General features: G+C 38.5%; 1 protein-coding gene across 3 annotated transcripts in view; it reads left to right on the top strand.

The window, feature by feature from the left end:
- Nucleotides 1-9,146: 9,146 nt before the first annotated feature.
- The window catches only part of AFG1L (AFG1 like ATPase), a 60,038-nt gene continuing 47,284 nt past the window's right edge, over nt 9,147-21,900 (top strand). The window contains exons 1-2 of one of the 3 annotated variants that reach the window (XM_039351144.1): nt 9,147-9,242; nt 14,076-14,299. In XM_039351144.1, coding sequence (XP_039207078.1) covers nt 14,228-14,299 — 72 coding nt within the window. In that variant the 5' untranslated portion in view covers nt 9,147-9,242; nt 14,076-14,227. The other 2 variants (XM_039351143.1, XM_039351146.1) reach the window with 2 other exon arrangements.

Consider the following 21,900-nt stretch of genomic DNA (forward strand, 5'->3'; position numbering starts at 1 on the left):
TGTAGTTTTCCCTTTGCCCAGGGTCCCCTGAATGACGAGGCCCAGAGAGCAGCTCGCGAACTATAATTCCCGAACTGCTCTCTAGTCCCGGCCAGAGAAAGTCAAAGAGTACAAGAGAAACCTAAAGGCTTGTTTTTAGAAATCTCCGAGAGGAAAAAAAGGAAGGACGACTCGGAAGCCGAAGCGATCTCGGGGATGCTTATCTAAACTTGGAAATATGCCACAGGGAGAACGGGGTGGGATGGGGGGGGGGAGTGGGCTACCCTATTCACTTTGTCCCTAGGATGCTTTGAATCAGAGCAACGTAAAAGTCTTGGTTGTAGTCGTAAATGTATGGAGATGTCATTAACGTGGGAAGTGGAAAGGTCTGCTGAGTTGTCAACCTACCAATCTCAGTAAGTGCAGCAGAGAATGCAGCAGAGATTATTCCTATGCAGAAGGGATACAGACTTTAGGTGTGTCTAATTCTGCCTGGCATAAGGCTACATTCTCCAGTTTGCGATTCACGGCCCCAGGCCCCCAAAGTTTATTGTAGGGAGGCCCGAACTATGCTGGACTGTAGTTTAGATGAGTGACCACAGTTAAGAACGCATGTTTTGTATACCTTGTTCAATTCCTACTGTTTGTGTTAAAAGTATTTTTTAAAAAGGGGGTAATGGGGAAAATGTGATATTATCAATATGGTAATCTAATTCTGCTACCTATTTGTAAAATTAATATATGATCAAATGATATAAAGTACTTGTATATTTCAAATACACTAACTAAACAATAGTATACAGTAAATATACAGTAATGGCATTTACCTGACTCTGGAAAAAATGATAAATACCATCATCACCTCTATAATTGCCTGAAGCAGTTCAGAATTATTCACTCACTTGGAAGTCAGTAAGGTTTACTTTTGATTCAGAAATTCATCTGGATAATTTACACAACCCAGTTTATGAATGGTGTAGTGTTGCCTCACACTGCAAAACAGTGGCTGATTTCATGTACTACCAGTATTCTAAGTTAGTACTTTAGATTGATGTATGAATCTAGCCAATTGATTCCTACTGTGCTCTTTTCCATCTGCTTTAAAAATCTTTTATGGAAAGCAACAGAAGTGTGACACATGCTGATTGCTGTTAAAATGATTTTGAGTAGCTGCTATCAAGACAATTAACTCCCACAGAACGCAGTTCATCTATGACACCTCTCTTTAAAGAATGCTAAGTTCATCATGCTCATACAGCACTCTTCAGATTTTGCGGAAGGAAATTTAGTTAAGTCTTTCATCAGAATTCAGAAAAAAAGGGCTGAATCAGTGTTTTTACATATACAATTTGGAGAAGGAGCACTTTCAGAGTATCTTAAAATTGCAACTTTTGAAATATTCATTTTGAGCCTAACATGATTCCTAGAAATGAATCAGAGTTGGGCCTGACCCAGCAAAAAGAGAAAGTATGTGTGATATATTTACTGTGGAAGAAGTGCTACAGCTTAGAACCACCATTTTAGAATGTGAAAATAAAGCTGGTATTTTTATTTACAACTGGCAGATTCAGCTTCTATCATCAGCTCTCACTGTAATGCATAAAAATAAACTTGTAAAAAGAAGCAATTGTATTCACCAATCATCATTTGATCAAAAATGCTGGAAGGCCAAATAGAGTTGGATATTTGTTTTACTAGTCCTAGAGATAATCTTTCTTTACACATGAATCAAGATATACTCACCATGAGGAAACATCCTAAGAAATTAACTCAATACAAGAAAAAACTATCGTTCAAGAAACATGGTTCATCCACTGGAAAGTGCTGATTCCTAAATGGGACCTGCCTCGATAGTTCCCATATTTAAAAAAAGGGGATCAGAAACTTTTACCTAACTACCAGCCTAGCAGCCTCCTCAGCATCTATCTGTTATGCTCCTGGATTGGATGAATTCAGAAAATTTGATTTAGAAGTGACTATGCCCTCTTTGTTCATGCTCTAATTTTACAACATCAGGTAGAAAAGTACATTTTTAAACCATGGACTTTGCTCTGTGTACCTTTTGATCTAATTTCTAGGTCCAATCTATGATGCAAACTTTTCTATAGAGAGAAGATTGCTGCTGCTTATCTATAAACATTATCATCAGTCTATCATAAAAGTTAGGTATAGATTCCAAGGATAGGATGCCAATGAAATCCCTGTTAATAGAAGTTTAGCTGGAATCTAACTTTGCCCCGTGATTAAATTATTGTATCAATGCTCTAGTTGCAATGAATGACTACTACTGCTCACCCACCTCAAATTAGTATATTTCAACTCTATGTGGAAGATGTATTTTTACTTTCTTAACTCTGTATTAAAAAGGTACTGCAAATGTTGGCTGATTACTGTACCCTAGAAAGGAACTAAAAGGCCATCCCATTTGGGCTAAGGTTTTGCCATGTGGCAAAGGGCTATTGAAATCATAATATTATATTGCCCATTTTATGCTGGTACACATTCAGAATTAATAGCCTCACATCTAAATAAATTCCCCAGTCATTGGGACTGCTTTTATTCCCAAGTGATTCTATTATTTTAAGTGTAATTAAATTTCCTTTAAAATTCCCTCTACTATTTAGGATTTGCTTATTGAGTTTTATTATATTTTGGCTGTTGGCCACAATAAAGATGTTCTTCCATATTTACATTAAAAAAACAAAAAGGCACTTTCATGAGTCCTGGTAGTATTGAAATCTGTGGTTCAAATACACTTCAGTTTACTGCCAACCAAAATACAAGAAAAAGTGATATGTGTGTATCTACATCCATATACACATATACTGAGAATAGAGGAAATAACAAAATATATCTTGAATTTTTCCTTTTAATAGACAATGCAATTAGAATACGGTACATTTCCCTTTATTCCGCTGAAGACATTACCTAGCCTGATAATAAAACATTCGGAAACCACCCCACAAGCTCAGAGAATGAAACTCCATTCTCATCCTACACCCGAGCTACAGATATTCGCCACTATTGCATAGTATATTTCATCTGAATAAGTTTAATTTGAAAGCTTTTATAAAAAGTTGTCTGCTTATGAAGTTAGAAAGTCACTAGCAGTAAAACAAAGCCATACTAACACTATATAATTAATTTAAGATATAAAACCAATTGCGTTAACATCTTAGTCACTTTAACATCTAAAAATAACAGAAAATGAGGCAAACTCCCTTGTGAGATTCCACAATTTGCATGTTACAATCAAAAAGACCCTGTATTTTTCTCAGTAAAAAAAATTAAGTGTAATGTTTTTAATGCATTTGTTTAATTGGGTTCTCTTTATCTAGAAGAAGAAGAGCTTTATTACGGTCGTAGACCAGCAATAGCCATCACATTTTACAATATATTAAATAATAATAATAATAATAATAATAATAATAATAATAATTAGTACTAACATTAATAGTAAATAATTACATCCCTGTTAAGAAAATACATGTTCTCAAAATGTTAGGGTCACTCCCTAGTTTACGTGAGTGGATAACCGATTAGTGTGTGAGTAAATATAATGTCTCCTAAAAATTGGCACAAGTACGGCTATAGATCTGTAACCAATTTTTTCTTGTGGACATTGCCGCAACACAGTATTTTGCTGCTGCATGCGTGATAGAATGGTTTGAGTCCTGGAGGAGAAAGCCTACATAAAAATTGTCTGCCCTCCCTGGCAATCTCTCTAATAAGGGGAGAATATATACTGTCCTATAAACTCTGTATAACTTACAGTACAATAAAACATGTGAGATATCTTCAACTTCTCCTTTACCGCATATAAATACCCATTCTGCTATTGGTGTTCTCTTATACCTGCCTGTAGGAGTGCTGAGGGAAGAATGTTAAATCTGGCTCTGAAGAAAGCTATTCTTTGTTTTGGGAAGGTCAGATCATTCAGATATCTTGCCGATTCCCACACACCCTGTTTGATTCTATCCCTAATTACTATCCCTAATTACTAAACAACCTATTTAGTTCTTCTTGGAACTCCATGTCCTTTATTCTATTGGATATTACTTGCTTTGCTTGGTCAAAGCCTAGGGACATTAAGAATATCAAAGAGAGCCCATAAGAGCCCAGTTTATGATCTATCGCCTGCTTCCAGGGGGAAGGAAAGTTGTAAGTCAGCACTAACGGGGACAGTCCCTCTGGAAAGAAATGCATTTTAAGCCAGTGAATGATCATCATCTTCCAGGCTCTTACCTGGATTTGGGGCATGCCTGTCTCAATTCTTAATTGGGCATTTGGGGTTCCTTTGGGTGCAGCTAAGATAGCTCGGAAGAATTTGGATTGTATGGTTTCCAGCAAGTTTTTCTTTGCAAGGATTCCTGTTTGTGCCCCATATAGAATTTGCGCCAATGTTTTGGCCTTGAAAAGTTTTAAGGCAGCAGGTACTAATTGACCTCCGCCTGTGTAAAAGTAATGTTTGATTGCATTTAGGGACCTATTGGCTGCTTGCAATGTATGATCCAGGTGTGCCTTTCATGTTCCTTGCAAGTGGAAAACCACCCCAAGGTATCTAAATATTCTAACCTGTTCCAAATTATGTCCTTCTATTTTCCAGGAGTATTGGCTGGGTCTTTTAGCAAAAACTAAAATTTTTGATTTATCAAAGTTAAGGACCAACTTGTTCTGTCTGCAGTAGCCACGTGTTGCCGTAATTGCTCTTTTCAGTCCTACAGGAGTTTGTGAAATAATGACTGCTTCGTCGGCATACAGAAGAATCGGGATTTTGCGATGTGCTAGGTTAAGCAGATGTCTCTTTATCTAGTTTTAGAGCCTGTGTGGAGAATATAACAGGTCCGTGGTGGTGAACCTATGGCACGGGTGCCACGGGTGGCACACGGAGCTGTCCCTATGGGCACACGCGCCATTGCCCCAGAGGGAGGCCGGGCCAGGCTGCTCCCCTCTGCCTCTCCACATGTGCCTGCGCTCTTGCTCTCTCTTGACCGTGGGGGGCGCGAAATCGCTCTGGAGGCATAGATCTGGGCAGCAGAGGCGACGCCCACCCAGTGGGCCACCCCCACCCAGCGGCCCACGCCCACCCGGCACCCAGAAATACTAAGTGGGTTTTGGGTTGCAGTTTGGGCATTTGGTCTCTAAAAGGTTCGCCATCACTGACTTAGGTCATAGTTATGCAGAAATGTTGAAAATTCAAAATGGTTCGCACACTGTTAAGCATCAGTATAAACAGCCAAATTTGTAAGTTGTTTATACAACCTACTATGGAACCTGATAGGCCCCTTATGAGATTGTTGGAAAGAATATATCTTGTATTCAACATCTGTCTTATTAAAGGCCATATCTATAAATAATTATTAGTGTCTCAACCAATTTTGTATCCTTTTGACTGCAGTGTTTACTGTTTGCCCTTCACGGTCACAACAATGGATATAGAAATATGCCAGGATAATATTTAATGTGTCTTATCAAATGAACTACAATCTACAATACCATTTTATGATAGCATTCTTAGTCTTCTAAATTTCACAACTCTCTCTAATGTAACATGCTACTTCTCTGACCATCAAATAGGCTACAGAATGATTGGAAATAAAAATGAAATTTGACAAATTTACATAGGATTTACTTTCCATGTGCAGAATTACAATATACAATAAAGTATACAATAGAATATAAATAACAATATCTATACATATGTCTCCCTGGGATTCACTGAACACATAGCCAATAGGGCTAGGCCATCGAAAAACAATGTGACCTCCCTCCCTTGAATTTCAATTTTGTGCTCTTGACAATATTTCCTTTGGTGTGGAAAAGCTTGGTACAGCTGGGTCATGCATGTGTATCATTCTCACGGATGCACAATTAAAAACTGGCACTTGCGGTGAAAAGATGTAGAGAAGAAAAAGTAAACGTCGATAAGATGACATACTTATTCTCAGTCTGTTCTTTAGTTTCATTTCTATATTTAGCCAGTATCATGTCTGATATGAATTTCCTAGCACTGTGATTGGAGCTATGTCAGAAGGGTCATGTCAATGCCTGAGCAAAGGGGTTCACGATAAGGACTATGTGTTCAGCATGCAAAAATATGCAGTTGTGTATGAAAAGCAGATGCGCATCAACACCACAAACATTCAGTTTTTAGCCTTTTGCAGATCAAAAGGTTAAAGAAAGGATTTATTAAGAATGAGTAGTGACAATTTAAATAAATCAGAAGTTTTTGCCGAAGATTATGCTGTGATTTTCTCCAATTATTCCTGACATTTCACCCATTCATATCGTGATGAGAGTTAATAATGCAAGGAGAGGAAAAAAGACTCTTGTCTCCTGGTTTATTCATTGTTCTCAAGGAGCTAAGCTGTTTATAGAGAGAAGTTATTTGTTATTTAAATCACTTTTTGCCAAAGTTGTTTATTCTCTGTTCGGGTATCTAAAAATATTGTTTTTAGCAAATATGCAATGTCTTTTTGAGATGTCTGTGCAATTCATAGTGATTTGCACACTGGAGTTCATTGTTAAATGGGTCCAGGTGTTGATGAATTTAACATCTGAGAGTGAGCTAACTCATTAAAGCTCAAAAAAGAATACAAAAAAGAAAGCTATTTTTAAATCATATAAAAAATGTTATTTGATACAATTACTAACAGTATAATCTTGTATCTACCTTTAAGCAAGTCTCATTGAAGTACCTATGTGTACATTTATACAATAAATAATATACATTTTATGTTTTGTAACATAATCCTGAATCCTATTGTTCTAAATTTTATTTAGATTATTAATGTACTTCAGTTATATCCTTTTTCCATTTCTAGCTAAATAAGTGATGTTAGAAAAAGAATAGGAGACAGAGTTCACAAAATTAATCAGGCTTAAGATTTCTTGGCTTTATTGTAAATTTAAGAGTGCATTTAATTTTCACTGAAATCAATGAGATAGTAAAGCTCTTAATTTTAAAATCATGCTCACAGAATACAGTCACTATTCACTAATTAAAAATATGTCATTTTTAACTAATACAATGAATGGAAATACTACATAATATACAGTATTGACAGAACATGCAAGCAAGATGTGTTGCTTGTGACTGGTTATTGTTAATTGCGAAGTCGTCTCCGACCCATCACGACCCCATGGACAACGTTCCTCCAGGTCTTCCTGTCCTCTACCATCTTCTGGAGTCCATTTAAATTCAGACCTACTGCTTCAGTGACTCTATCCAGCCACCTCATTCTCTGTTGTCCCCTTCTTCTATTGCCCTCAATCTTTCCTAGCATTAGGCCCTTCTCCAGTGAGTCCTTCCTTCTCATTAGGTGGCCAAAGTATTTGAGTTTCAACTTTAGGATCTGGCCTTCTAAAAAGCAGTCGGGGTTGATCTCTTCTAGGACTGACTGGTTTGAACGCCTTGCAGTCCAAGGGACTCGCAGGAGTCTTCTCCAGCACCATAGTTCAAAGGCCTCCATTCTTTTGTGACTGGAGACTGAATGCCAAAGTTAGAAATATTAAGGATGAATATGTAGCTATATGGCTTAGATTAGAAAACAAGACTAAAGCAGGAAGCTAATTTATTAACTTCTTCCACTGTAATGATTTGTTCATAGTTACCATCTCCAGACAGAAAAAAAAATGATATCCACCAGAGGAGTACTGTACATAGAAATCAAATTGACATTATTGCTAAAATTAGGTGAAGGAGTTTAGTAAAAGCATCAAAAATATGGGCAGCTGCTGATTGTGCAACAGATCACAAACTGTTCATGTGTAAACTCCTACTAAGCTAAAGAAAAATAAGAAAGCCAATCACTATGATTTTGAGCATCTACCTTCCATTTTCAAGGGAAAAAAATCACAAATCACATTGAAATCCTGAACTATTGAATGAAGTTAAGGAAGCAGCTAAAGATAAATGTGAAAAGGGACAGAAGATGAAGAGACAGAAGGAAACTAGAAGGTGGAGGAGGAGGAGGAGAAGGAGAAGGAAAAGGAAAGCAAAGGAAGGTAAAGATCTCAGGAAGGACCTTAAGGAAGAGTTTCAGAGAGTTGTTTGATATCAGGCCCAAAACCAAAAAACCCAAGATGGGTTATTTTGTTATTGTTTCATACCTGTAGACAAAAACATGCCAAACTGAGCACTTTACTACCTGCATCTACCACCCGGGTGTCAAAATCGATCGTGTCACGTGATGTATTGTGACTTTTTTGCCTTTGCAGAGCCAGGGTGGGCGTGGCCTGTGTGTAACGCATCCAGCCTACAGTCCGCCAGTTTGATACCCCTGGTCTACCATATACTCTGCAAACTATTAGAGAAGATCTTGACTTCATTTGCTTTCTTTCACACATAACATCTACACTGAGTTGCTTTTTACTCCTCTGGAATGCACCACCTGCCTCCTGGGAATCCATCTCCTTACTACTTTCCATCACATTGGAAGACTCATGAAGCAGTATTGCAACAACATCTGTAAAGATATTGAAGATGGAAACAGTCAGGAAAGGAAAAGTGGTCCAAAAGATCTCTGAAATCAAAAGAAGATTCCAAACCGCTAAAACTTGCCAGTGCATAGACAACAACTGATTCAAAGAAGATCAAAGAAAGATGGATTATACTGAAACACTATACATCAATATTGATATTAAGACTTACCGTATAGTTCATTTCACATATAGGGCTTGTTTTGCATGATATTCACAGAATTGTACACGCTAACTAGGTTCACCCACCACAGGACTTTCAGTATGATAAACAGTCATAGATTGGTCCCTGCATACATAAAGTTAAATGCAATCACTGTGTACAAGTCTTACTGACAAGACTTAAAGTCTGAAGAAATCTGCAGGGCATGTTTAGACGCTGAAGCCCCACCAGAGAAATTATTTTCTGTTGGGAGTAAATCGGATATAAAATATTGGAATTACTCGTTAGTACCGTAGTACATCTGCACGTAATATTCAATACATGCCAAGTTATACGCGTGTTAAGAATGGTAAGCCCTCAATCGATATGCTCTCTCACGGACTCAGAGGGATATGAGATCATAAACATTACGTATTAAAACAATGCAGTTGTGGTTCATACCAAACCAATATACAGCCGGCAAAATCACAGAATCGCAGCCGGCCGATTGAACACAGCAGAAATACAACATTTCCCAGCATGCCTTTTGCATCCGGCCGCCTGCAGACTCTTTTGAGCGGAGTCACGTGCTGCATTTTGGAGCTCGTAGTCCATGTAAAGGGCGAGTCTCTGGTTTAAGGTGAATGGAATCAGCCAGGCTGAGAAAGGAGGCTTTGGCGGAGCGGCTGTATTTGCTGCCAATAAAGTTATCTTCAAAAAAGAGGGGGAGGAGGAGAGGAGGGGGGAAAGGCAGCACGTCAAGATGGCGGCTCCCGTGTCGCCCTTGGTTACTGGGCGCCGCTTGATAAAAGCTGCCATTCGACCCGCCGCTCTCGTCCTAACATGCTGGGCCCCGCGGAAAGGTTAGTGGCATTTGGGTCTAGGACGCAGGATGTTGGCTCGCAATCTGTAGGGAGGAATAGGGCTCAGCTGGAAGGTCAGCTGTCAAACGGCTCCCCTCGTTTCAAGCCCTGGCCGTGACTGTCAAAGGAGTCTCAGCACTGCGGGTAGCGAGTTAAAGCGGCTCGGTTTTCTTTCCTGCACTTGAATCTCCCGGCACCGGCTTTTCGGGAAGTGTGACGCGTGTTCCGAAGAGGAATGTCCAGCGTGTTTTAAAGTTCTGGAATGTCTGTGAATGCTGAAAAAGTTAAGAATAAAGGCCGTTCTGCTAGCTCTCTCGATTTTAAAACATACGGCCTAAGGCAGAGAGTTGTTTGATCTCAGGCCTAAGGCTGGCTGGGGATTTCTGGGAGTTGAAGTTCACAAGTCTTAAGAGTGGCCAAGGTTGGAGACCTCTGACCTAAGGATTTTATGCCCCTTTAGGGATGTTCTTCAATTTTATTTCTCATTTGTAATGGAGAGCTGATTTAAAGAAGATAAATATTTGTTGGTGTGTACCGATTATTCCCTGAGAAGTGTCTCTTTATATACAATTTGCCAATAGGATGTTGTACATATCCTTCTTTTGTCCCCAGCAAAGAGAAAACCCTACTTCAGGATGGTTTTTCAAAGCTCTTCCAGATGCTGCCTTATACAAATTTAGTTATGTTAACATCAGTGAATCAAAGTTTAACACATAAACCAGGAGGATCAAGCAAACCATTATGTTTTAATATGCTGTATAATGTTGACTTTGTGACAAAGTAGAGTAAAATAAATACTTCTGGGTATGGACTGAACATTGATGTCAAAACATGCAGAGCTCTTTGTGGATTATTTTTTAATAGCCATTACCTTTATAGTTGTGGAGGTATTGTCTTAATGGCAAAAGAGTAGATTGGTTGAACACCAGGAACTGCTGGTTTATCTCTAATAAGGCTGAGTATCAGTACAAGAGATTTGTTCTGGATCCTGAGTGCTGTTCATTCTGTATGGCCCAGAATTGATTGAGATGCGGGAAAAAAAAAATAACCCCTTCCACTGAAGACTCATCAGTAAACCTTACTGACAAATGTGAAGTTCCCAATGTTGAAAAGCGTTACACTGATGGATTCTGCAGCTTGTACTTTACTGTCACAAAAATGATGTACAGAAAAATGCTCTTATCAATTAAAATTTTTCACAAAATATAGATGTACTTTGCAGCTGTTTTGGTGAACTGTCAAAGTTAACAGTTGTCAGATTATATACACAGGTGATAAATACATATATTCAAGCATCTTTTGTTGCAGGGGATGCATATTAAAAACCTTCTTGGAAGTTATAAATTTGCAAGCATAGCAATAAGTCCTATGTGCTATAATTCAGTTTCAGTGCATATTGTGATTATGGAGTGAAAATAACATTTTTGGTATTTGCATGTATGTTTTTTGTCTTGAAGTTAACACTAGTTTTGCTAGTAGACAATGCTCTAGGAAATATGCGCTATAACTGACTTGGATAATGTTTTGCTTTTCTATTGGTTAATTTTAATTTGCACCAGTGTAGAATAATATTTACAAATCTTCAAAATTATATTTAACTTGTCACACAGGGAAACTTTTTAGATAACAGATTCATTTTCTTGCCTACCATAGCCAAACTTTGGACAGGCTGAATTCCATCCTACATAATCTGTTTGCTCATAGGATTCTAGATTTTAAAATAAGAATGCATGTTAAATTATGTGGAATTTATAAAAGGTAGATTCGGGTGCGTATGTCAGAATCTTTCACACTTCAGATGTATCTGCGTCAGTGTTAGCCGATTCAGAATATGCCTTCTTGCTTAAGAATATGGGAAATTGCAGAATTAGTTTACATCTAGTACAGTGTTTTTCAACCTTGGCAGGTTTAAGATGTGAGGACTTCAACTCCCAGAATTCCCCAGCCAGCCAAACTTAATACCTCAGTGGCAATTATAAGATGCATTCTTATTCTGAGAAGAGCAAGAGTTAAAGGTAGTGTCATTCTACTCCATAATCTAATTTATTCAGCATGTGCCTGTCTCTTTGTTATTCTCTCCTTTTCTACTAATTCCTTTCCCCTCTCCTTTGTTCTCACTAGCTGCTTACCAGAGTAGGGACAGTTCTGTCATACTAAAAATTTGAAAAAATACTTGGTGTATATATGTAAGAAATAAAAACTGTAGTAGTGCTCAAAGGAACAAATTAGAATTAAAAATGGCTATACTTTAGCACAAAGGAGTGAAGTTTGGGGGGACATAAATAGCAGAGATAGCTGGTACAGGAAGCAAGAACAGAAAGAGCAGAACCAACCAGTGGATGAGAATGACCATCAGGAGTATGATATTCAGAAGTGATACTTAATCTCTGGAAGAATAGCTATTTCGATCTCTAGCAGGAGAAGCAGGCAGCATCAAGATTCCCAATTGAAAAGGAGGCAAGTAGGTAGAATTTTGAACAGCATAGATGATGCAACTAAGGTCAAGCTGCACACAGAGATAGCTAATCATCTCAGCTCTCTAGGCTTTTAACTCCTTATTCAGATATTTACTTATTGATGAGGAGGTGCACAGGCATGGTTAGCAAGATTAATCTCTTTATTGTAGATGAGTGAATCTGCATGCATACAGAACATAAACATTGTATTATACAGAAATCAAAGTCCTCATATGATAATTAGTTTATACTACTCAGTTTAAATTCTAGGCCAGTGGTTCTCAACCTGTGGTCTGTGAACCCCTGAGAGACCACGATGTCACAAGGGGTCTGTTCATGAAGGTTTGAAGAAATGTTATGATTTAAAACTTGAGTTAAGTCTTGGGAGTCCGTGACCACAAAAGGTATTTAAAGGGGTCTGTGATGAAGAAAAGGTTGAGAACATTGTTCTAGGCTTTTCCCTCCTTCCTTTCCAATTCAATGAATATTTGGGCCATTCTCTTTATGGACTTGCAATGCGCTGATTTGTGAGAGGACAATTTTCTCCAGTATAGGAAGGAACCAGTGGTTTTTACCTTGGTAGCTTTATTGTCAGAAGGATGGATGTTGAGGAATAGCTGCCAAAGCTTAGAAAGACCAGTTATTTTTCCTGGTCATTCTTACTGGGTTGGTGGGGGAGAAGAAATCTGCAAACAATAGCTGCACTATGGCTTTTGAAGATCTAGAAAAGAATCTGAAGAACTTTGGGGCTCCTGTAGTGTTCTACATCCTTTCTGTCTATAGAAGAGAGAACAACAAAACAAGAATGGAAAGCTGGCAGCCCGGTTTTGAGACACAGATGCCATACGATGTAAGCTCCTGTTATTTGCCCCAGCTCCTGCTCAACTAGCAGTTCCAAAGCATGCAAATGCAAGTGTATAAATAGGTACCACTTTGGTGGGAAGGTAAAAACATTCTGTGTGCCTTGGCGTAAAGTCATGCTGGCCACATGACCACAGAAGTGTCTTCAGATAGTGCTGGCTCCCTTGGCTAGGAAACAGAGATGAGCACTGCTCCCTAGAGTCGGACACAACTGGATAGGGGAAACCTTTACTTTTATATGAAAAAGTTTGTTTTCTAATAATACATAGAATATTAATATTTATGTGTTAATCCCTATCTTGTGATGTCATAGAAAGTATCATCTCAATGGCCCAATGAAGGACGGCATGCATTGTGGATATTGATCTGCAGTTGTACATGTTGATCTGAAATCAAAGCGAGACTGATGAATTGTAGTGCCGCTGAACATGCATTTAGTAATGTTAAGCGTTGAAAACCCTTTTTGCTTTGCCTGCTTGTGGTGTTCATGGAAAACACATCAGAAATCTGTGCAGAGGTTTCTGGCCACGTTAACACTGTGTATTATTTTATATTGCACATACTGAAGGTGATGGGTGTTCCGTATGTGTGTTTAAGTCATATGTAGAAAGTAGCCTTGGAATAGAAACAAAGTTTATAATAAATTTTATTATTTAGGTCTCATGTTCTTCTGAATGCTGCACAAGGCTCACAAATTATCTGTTAATGGGGAGTAAATTGGACTAAGAAGATAGTGTTCCTCAAACATGGCCGCTTGAAGATGGGTAGACTTCAACTTCCAGAATTCCCCAGCCAGCACAGCTAGGGAATTATGGGAACTGAAGTCCACCCATCTTCAAGCTGCCAAGGTTAATTTAAGAAGCATTGGAAAAAATAATGACTATCCCAAAATCATCATTGATAATATTAAGAGAGCCAGTTTGGTGTAGTGATTAAGGTCTTGGCCAAGAAACCAGGAGATTGTGAATTCTAGTCCTGCCTTAGGCAGGAAGACCAACTGGGTGACTTTAGGCCAGTTACTCTCTCTCTCAGCCCAACCCACCTCATAGGATTGTTGTTGTGGACAAAATAGGAGAAGGAAAGTGTATTAAGTATGTTTGCCGCTGTAAGTTATTTATAAAAACAATAAAGGTGGGATAAAAATAAATCAGTGAGCTTTGTGGTCCAAGGGATTTGACCAGCATTTCTCATTTCAGCCCACTAACTTATTATAGAAGCATAAGGCTGACTCTTAGTTCTCCTTCTTCTTCTTCTTTTTTAAAAGTAAATAAATGTTTCTCTCATGTCATACAGCATATACAGTTCAGGTAGCAGAGAAAGCCGCTGCTGGTGGTCTAGCAGATGCTAATTCGAAAGCCTTATTGCTTTGCAATGGACCTTTAGAACATTATGAATTTCTTACCAAAGTGGAGCAGCTGAGGAATGATGAACAGCAGCAAAAAGTCATGCGGTGCCTGCAGAAACTACATGAAGGTCTTAAGGGGTACAACCTCAGCCCAAAACACATATTCTCAAAGGTAAAGTTCTGCCATTAAGCATTTTTGTAGCAGTTTTTGTGTCTGGTTCAAATGATTTTTCTGAATTTGATTGCAACAATTGATTGTAAACTATGTTATTTAATAATCCCAGTTCATGCCTAAGAGCAGGGGTGTCAAACTGCCGGCCCGCGGACCGGATACGTCATGCCGAAACCACGTCCATCCTATTGGCGGCAACGGGAAAAAAGTCACAATACGTCACAATACGTCATGTGACGTTGCGAGTTTGACACCCCTGCCTAAGAGGCTGAGACTAAGAAGATAAGACAAAACGACAAGGCTGAGTATCAGAAATAGTAATGATTACTTGATGACATTCAAGTTATAAATAAGAAACTTATTGATATTTTTATTCTCCGCAGTGCAATTAAACTTAGAACATTTTATTGATTGAGATATTTTCATGGGAAGTACTCCAATCCCAAATTGATCTGCAACCTATATTCAGTTCCTAAATAAAGTTACTTGGGAAAAGTTGCTAATAACAATTTACCAATGTTTGATAGAAAAAAAACTCAGCTGTCACTGTTCTACAACTTAAAATATACTTAAGTGATGTATTACTATTACCTGAGTAACACTGTTCATTGTTGTGTCCCCAAGAATGTACAGATTCTACACAATGTTTGGGATTGTTCTATCTTTAATATGTGGAAGGTAGTATCCTGAACCTTACAAAGAGGTCTTTGCCAGAAGGTGGCAGAGTCATACTGTAATCTGAAGAAAATAGTTCAGATTTTTGTGTTATGCTGTACTTATTCTAGTTGCTTTTAACATTTCTTTTCAGGACTCTGGTGAAAACCTGCAAGTTTTGCTCCCTAGTACTAGACTAGACAGAGGAAAACATCAGAAGCCTCTTCCAGATTAATATCTATTGATTAAACATTAATCTATAGCAGGTCTTTTCAACCTTTTCACCCATTGTACCACTTTTAGGATATGGCAATATCTGAGTGCCTAGCAAGGTGTTAAAAACTTGATTATCCCCCTCCCCCCAAAAGAAAAAAGTGATAAAGTACAGGTAGTCCTTGACTTACAACAGTTCGCTTACTGACTGTTCGACGTTACAATAGCACTGAAAAAAGCGCCCCCCCCAAGCCACAGCCAAGCAAGACACCTGCCTGCCCACCCGGTGGCGCTCTTCCTCCTGTCCAAGATTTTCATTGTTGTGAGCATTTCTGTTGAGGATTGGCAGCGGGGTGGGGTGGGGGTGTTTGGTTTTTATTCCCCCGTCTGCTGGGTGGTTGCAGCAGGTTTTGGTCACTTCACATGACCCTGGGACACTGTGACCATCATAAATATGAATCAGTTGCCAAGCATCTGAATGTAAATCACAAGACCCTGGAGATGCTGCAACATTCCAGCTGATCGGCGCTTCTTCAGGGCTCAGCAGAAGCACCAGGATCAGCGTCGAGCTCCAGCTGGAGCCTGGCACTGATCCTGGCGCTTCCATTGAACCCTGATAGCCCCAAAGAAGCGCCGATCAACTGGAAAGCAGCACTGATCCTGGCGCTTCCACTGAACTCTGACAGCCCTGCAGCTCCAGCCATCTCTCTCTCAGGCTTGTGCGGTGCTGCCACCGGTTCAGTTCATTCCCCTCCACCGCTACTTTTCTAAGATGGTCGTGTACCACCTGCCATATGCCAATGTGCCACAGGTGGTACCCGTACCACTGGTTGAAAAGCCCTGATCTATAGGATAATGTGAAAGAAATGAACATGAGGCAAGAAGTAAGAATATCAGGCAAAATTTATCAAATGAATTGGGTAGAAATCAGCAGACAAAGATGGTGATGAGGGGGTCTGTTAGATAAATGGTCTATTTAGCATTTCCAAACAGTAAACAACAGTATTTCCCCTAGCTAAGGACTTGTTCATATTTATTGCTGGATAAATTGCAGTTCTTGGATAAGTTGCAGTTTGAACCCTAGGTCTTTCTGTAAAAAATCAGATCTCTTCATATCAGAATGTGTCACAATGGAGAATATATTGGTGTTTTAAATTTTAGAAAAACATCATTTAAAGATGTTATCGCTGCAAATACTGCAGGAATTATTTTTGAAGACATAAACTTTAGAAAAAGTATATCATTAATTTATTTGTGTTGGGAAATCCACAGCAGGCAAGTGGGAGGGATCAAGTGGCGAGTTAGCCTCGAGTCATTGCACAGCTGCAAGAGCCCTAGGATGGCCCCGTCCCCAATGTCATGTGACTTTATCTGTTTGTACCCAAGAGAGGGTGAGCAATGTGGAGAAATTCTTCTGTTATAGGTAGAATACAATAGTTAACTTGAACATTTCACATCTGGATCTGCTTGCTTGCCCCTCACAATTTTTATGTATACCATACTGCTAACATTTTTTAGTATTTCAAGTATATTTGATCTAGTGCAGGGGTAGACAACTTTGGCTCTTTTATGACTCGTGGACTTCAACTCCCAGAATTCCTGAGCCAGCCATTTGCAAATTTGTATGTATTATTTAAAAAGCAGAGATGTTTATTTTAAGGGGAGATTTGTTATCTCCTTCCCCCTGCTCCCAAGTCAGTTTTGGAAACAGATCATTAAAGCTTCGCTTCCTCAATGAACTTTTCTGTGGAAATCTCCCCTCCAACCTTAGCCATGGGTAAGGGATTCAGCCGACACTTTTAGCCAGCATCTTGCTGGCAGCCAAAAACCTTTTAGCATGAATGCACAAGCTGTTTCTGACTGAAGTCTTTTCCTCTACCCTAACTCTGACATGCTGGAGATGGGAGAAGAGAGGATAATGTTAGAAAAGTGGTCCAGAGCAAGATTTCAAGCTAAATTTAATCAAACTTAAATTTCTAATTTATATAAGTAATGTAGTCCTTGACTTACAAGATTCACTTAGTGAACTCTATCTGTATATTTGCACTAATTGCTCCCTTAGGTTTTCAATACTTTTCCATTTCTGTTCAAAGGTACAATGGCACTGAAAGAAGTGAGTTGTGACCGTTTTTCACACGACCGTTGCAGCATCCTCATGGTCACATGATTAAAATTCAGGTGCTTAGGAAACTGACTGACATTTGTGAGAGTTGCAGTGCCCAGGGGCTCATGTGATCACCTTTTGCAATCTTCTGACAAGCAAAATAGGGAAGCCAGATTTACTTAACAACCACATTACTAACTGCAGCGATTCACCTAACAACTGTAGCAAGAAAGATCATAAAATGGAGCAAAACTCACTTTACAGCTGTCTCACTTAGCAACAGAAATGTTGGGCTCAATTGTAGCAAGTTGAGAGCTATCTGTATATTTGCACTAATTGCTCCCTTAGGTTTTCAATACTTTTCCATTTCTGTTCCATAAAAATTATGGGTTGACTGCACTCTTTCAGGGGTTTCTTAGGATCATATCCAGGAGTCTGGAGAACTCCGAGCATCCTAAGTGTCTTGTGTTGTGTATTTTAATTTACAACTAGAACGAACTCTTTTTGAATATATTAGGCATCCCTAATTTGTATATTTCAGCGAATTCTTAGGTGACTGGAAGCTGGTATACCCTCTCCATGCTACAAAGTTAAATGTGACATCTTTCTGGAAATTTGAATGGATCTGTATTATTTGTGTGGAATTATTTACCGATTTAGATTAAGAAAACAATGAATATAAGCACATAAAAAAACTTTTGATAGCTTTTCAATTAGAACTTTGTAACACGCCTTTAGCCGAAATAAACAGCTCTTATCTGAGGTTTCTGTTCTAGCTTTTGGCATTTTTCCCACTCTTCTTTACAAATTCTGCTAATTCAGAAATATTCTTGGAACTTTTGTACATTTGTCCTTGAGATCTCCCATAGATTTTCAGTGCTATTCAGATGGGGACTCTGAAGGCCACACTAAAACCTTTATCTTTTTTTTTTCTCAAAATAATTTCTGCTTGATTTGAAACAAGATTGTTTTCTTCCTGAATGAAATATACAATCTCCTTTTAGCTCCAGATTCCTCGCTGACTGTGGACATTAGCTTCTATTTTTATACTTAGTTGACTCGACTCTTCAAAAGTACCATAGATGAATATGTATTCATACCCTCGATATTTTTCTCTCCCTAACAAAAGGAGAAGACTATTGGAGGGATGGGATTTACTTTTTGGTTGGCATGCCTATTTAATATTTAATAAAAAAGTGGATTGGGCCTTTAAATCTCATATTATAAGGATCTCTTTACTTAGGGTTTGGAGGAAATATTATAAAAGTGATTTTAAAATACCATTATGGGCTATACCTTGGCATGCGATAGAGGGGATAAAGAGAGGTGTTAAAATGGATACGGTGTCTTATACACAATTACTTAGATGGGATGGTCAAAATTGGCAGTTAAAATCTTTGGAAGACCTAGTACATGAAAATATTACCTATTCTTGGTTTCAATATAGACAATTAGTAGATAGATGGAAGATGGACCGTAATTTAGGCTGCTTAGAGAAGATGAAAATCTTTTTAAGCAAGTAAAGGATCAAAGACAAACTCACATTAAGAGAATTTATGGGGTGCTAGTGGAACTGGATTCAGAATCAGAATTAATTAAAGACTGTATGATTAAATGGGCGCAGAATTTTGGTGAACCAGTTCTACTGGATACCTGGGAAACTATCTGGGTGAGAAATGTTAAGTTTACACAAGCCCAGAATTTAAGGGAGAATTTTTATAAAATGTTTTACAGATGGCACCTTGATCCACAAAAGATGTCTCTCATGTATCCTGACTTACAGCCTAAATGTTGGAGATGTGGCTGCCTGGATGCCACTTATTATCATATTTGGTGGTCGTGTAAAAATATAAAAGCTTTTTGGATTAAGATATGGTGGAACATTCAGAGAATTTTTAGAAAGAGGGTAAAATTTACTCCACAATTGTTTTTGCTTGGTATTGTTACTGATTGTGATGCTAAGGAGGTTATATTGATGTTGAATCTGATTACAGCCGCAAGGCTGTTAGTAGGTCAATACTGGAAGAAGGAATCTTTGCCTACTTTGCAAGAGTGGTTTTTTAAAGTATCTTACTTGGCGGAAATGGCAAAGATTTCGGCTTTCTTAAAAGAGCAAACGCAAGAGAAATTTTTTGCTGTATGGGAAAAATGGATAAATTTCATACAATTTAAATTGGATTTGAAAAAATATCATTTAGTTTTTTTATAATTTGTATAAAAACTTTATTTTTTCTTTTTCTTTTCTTTGTTTTTCTTTTTTAAATACTTTCTCTTTTTAAGGATTATAATTCTTTTTTCATATATATTTTATTTTTAATTATCTTACAATTTTGTTAATTTTTTTTAATTAAGCCTATATTCTGCTCTGGGAAGCTGGGGGGGGGAGGGAGGGGGTGGTTTGGGAGGGGTTGGGGGAGGGTTGTATTGTTTTGTTTTTTTGTTGTTGTTGTTATTGTTTTTTTTCTGTCTTTGTAAGTTTTTAAAAAATTTTCAATAAAAAAAAAGGAGAAGACTAGACCAAAATAACAACGTATTAAACTTAATTTCCTTTAATGTAAGGTATTTCATTATAAAATTCATGATCCTACTCTGCATATACAAACCATTCCTAAATATAAAAATTGCTTTCAGAAATTGTCAGAAAATACTGTATAGCAGAAAAGAAAAAAAGGGGGAAGTCAGATGGGGATGAGGAAGAAGAAAAAAATAATTTTCCAGAGAAGGAGACGAAAAGAGAAAATGAGAACAATGAAGAGTGAATGAAGAAGTAACTGGACCAAAAGAAAGAAGAGAGTTTCAAAATATTATATTTTATTCACAGGACAATGAGACCTTTCCAAACAACAGCAGAGTCTACAGCCATTTGTACCTCCTGCCCATTCCTTTTTTTTTTTTTCAATAAATTCTTCTGTATTTATCAGCAAGCAAAAGGGTCTGCTTGTCTACTAAGTAGGTAGAACAGAAAAAGGAGATTCTCTTTTATCTGAGATTCCCAAGAGTTTTTTGTCCTGATAAAATGGAGATGAATCCCAGCTGTCCAGCACCATGTTTCTTTTATACTCTGAACTGAGGAGCTTCTTGGATGAGAAGTGAAATGGTTTTCAAAGGAGGAAACTGGGAAAGTCCAGTTGTCTTTTGAGAAGCACCTGTGGGACATTGTTATGAACAGAAAAAAATAAATGTATTAATTTATATGCTGCCCAACTCCCAGTGACTTGTGACACAGATGGGTATAGCCATGAAGCTCATTGCCTCATGGGCTCATCCCAAGTAATCATTGGCCCAACACATGGACAGAACTAGTTATTATTTGGATCTTTTCTTTTTCTAGTTTTGGGGTTTCAGGGAAGTTGTGGAATTATGTAGCTTCCTTGTTGTGCAGTTATGGGGCTATCTGAATATGGAGGACAGTACCTCTACCACGTTGTGTGTCTTAATTTCTTCCTGGTCCAAATGAAATTAACTGCCACCTAAGATATCTGCAGAACTGAAGATGACTGATGGATCTGGAGAGTTTCCAAAGGACTCTGGGGGAAGTTTGCCAGTAATCTAGCAATTACCTGTTTAGCATTAGGAGGAGATTGGAGTCTAAAAGAAATTGTCTCTTAAGCAATCTCTTTCTGTAAAGTAATGGTGCGCTGCTCCTTGAATGCTCCAGGAAAGAGGTAACATAAGCAATTCCTAGAGCATTGGCGGAGGAAGAATAAAAATGAATATTTTTATGATGATGATACGCAGAGGCAATAACCATTGTTGAAATTTAGATGGGGCAGCGCACCACCTGGTCCTTTCAGACCTCACAGTAGCCTTTGATGCCATCTTGGTATCTTTCTGAAGCATCTACAACAATTGTGGCTACTGTTTGACAGAGGTTTTGCTCCTTCAGAAGGTGGTTGTATTTGTTGGGAGGAGAAGATGAGAGATGGGCTTGGGAGGTGCTACCCTCCCTTCTTTAATATTTACATGAGAGGGGCATATGGAGATTTGGGATGAGGTCTGGTCAGCTTGCTGATTATATTTAATTATACATTACCACTCTTGGCCCAGTGGGGAATGCCTGGAAGGTTTTGTCTAGAGGCTATCAGAGTCTGGATGAGAGAAAATGGGCTAAAATTGAACACCAGTTGCTTTTTGTCCATCACCTTCTATCATTTTCAGTAGTCTTTCTTGAAAGAGGTAGCACTACTCTTGAGAGAACGAATCTGTTACTTGGGGGGGGGGGGCTTACAGGAAGGGTGCTTCTGGTTTTCTGTAAAAGCAAGTAGAGGTTGTGCCCAGAAGACTTTTGCTCACTCTGACTGTTGTGATCTGGAGCAGTTGCTACAGAGAATCATTCCCTCATCATGATGCATTCCTCATGGGGTTTGAAGACCACTTAGAACCTGTAGCTGTGCAAGATGTAGAAACCTATGTGTCATAGGTATTGAATAGTGTGTTTGTGCAACAGTGGTACTGTGGGCCTTGCACTGGTTGCCAGTAGGCTTCCAGAATCAGTTCAAAAAGCTAGTTTTAACCTATAAAATTATACATGGCATAGCACCTTCGGCAGTGTCTCCTCCAATTGCATATAACTGATCTAAGGTGTCTTTCTCAAGAGAAACTGCTGGTCGAGCTCGAAGTTGGGGTGTGG

This window comes from Crotalus tigris, unplaced genomic scaffold, assembly GCF_016545835.1.
Source record: "Crotalus tigris isolate CLP2741 ecotype Arizona unplaced genomic scaffold, ASM1654583v1 scf7180000018371.15429387391:27106975, whole genome shotgun sequence".
NCBI classification, from domain to species: domain Eukaryota; kingdom Metazoa; phylum Chordata; class Lepidosauria; order Squamata; family Viperidae; genus Crotalus; species Crotalus tigris.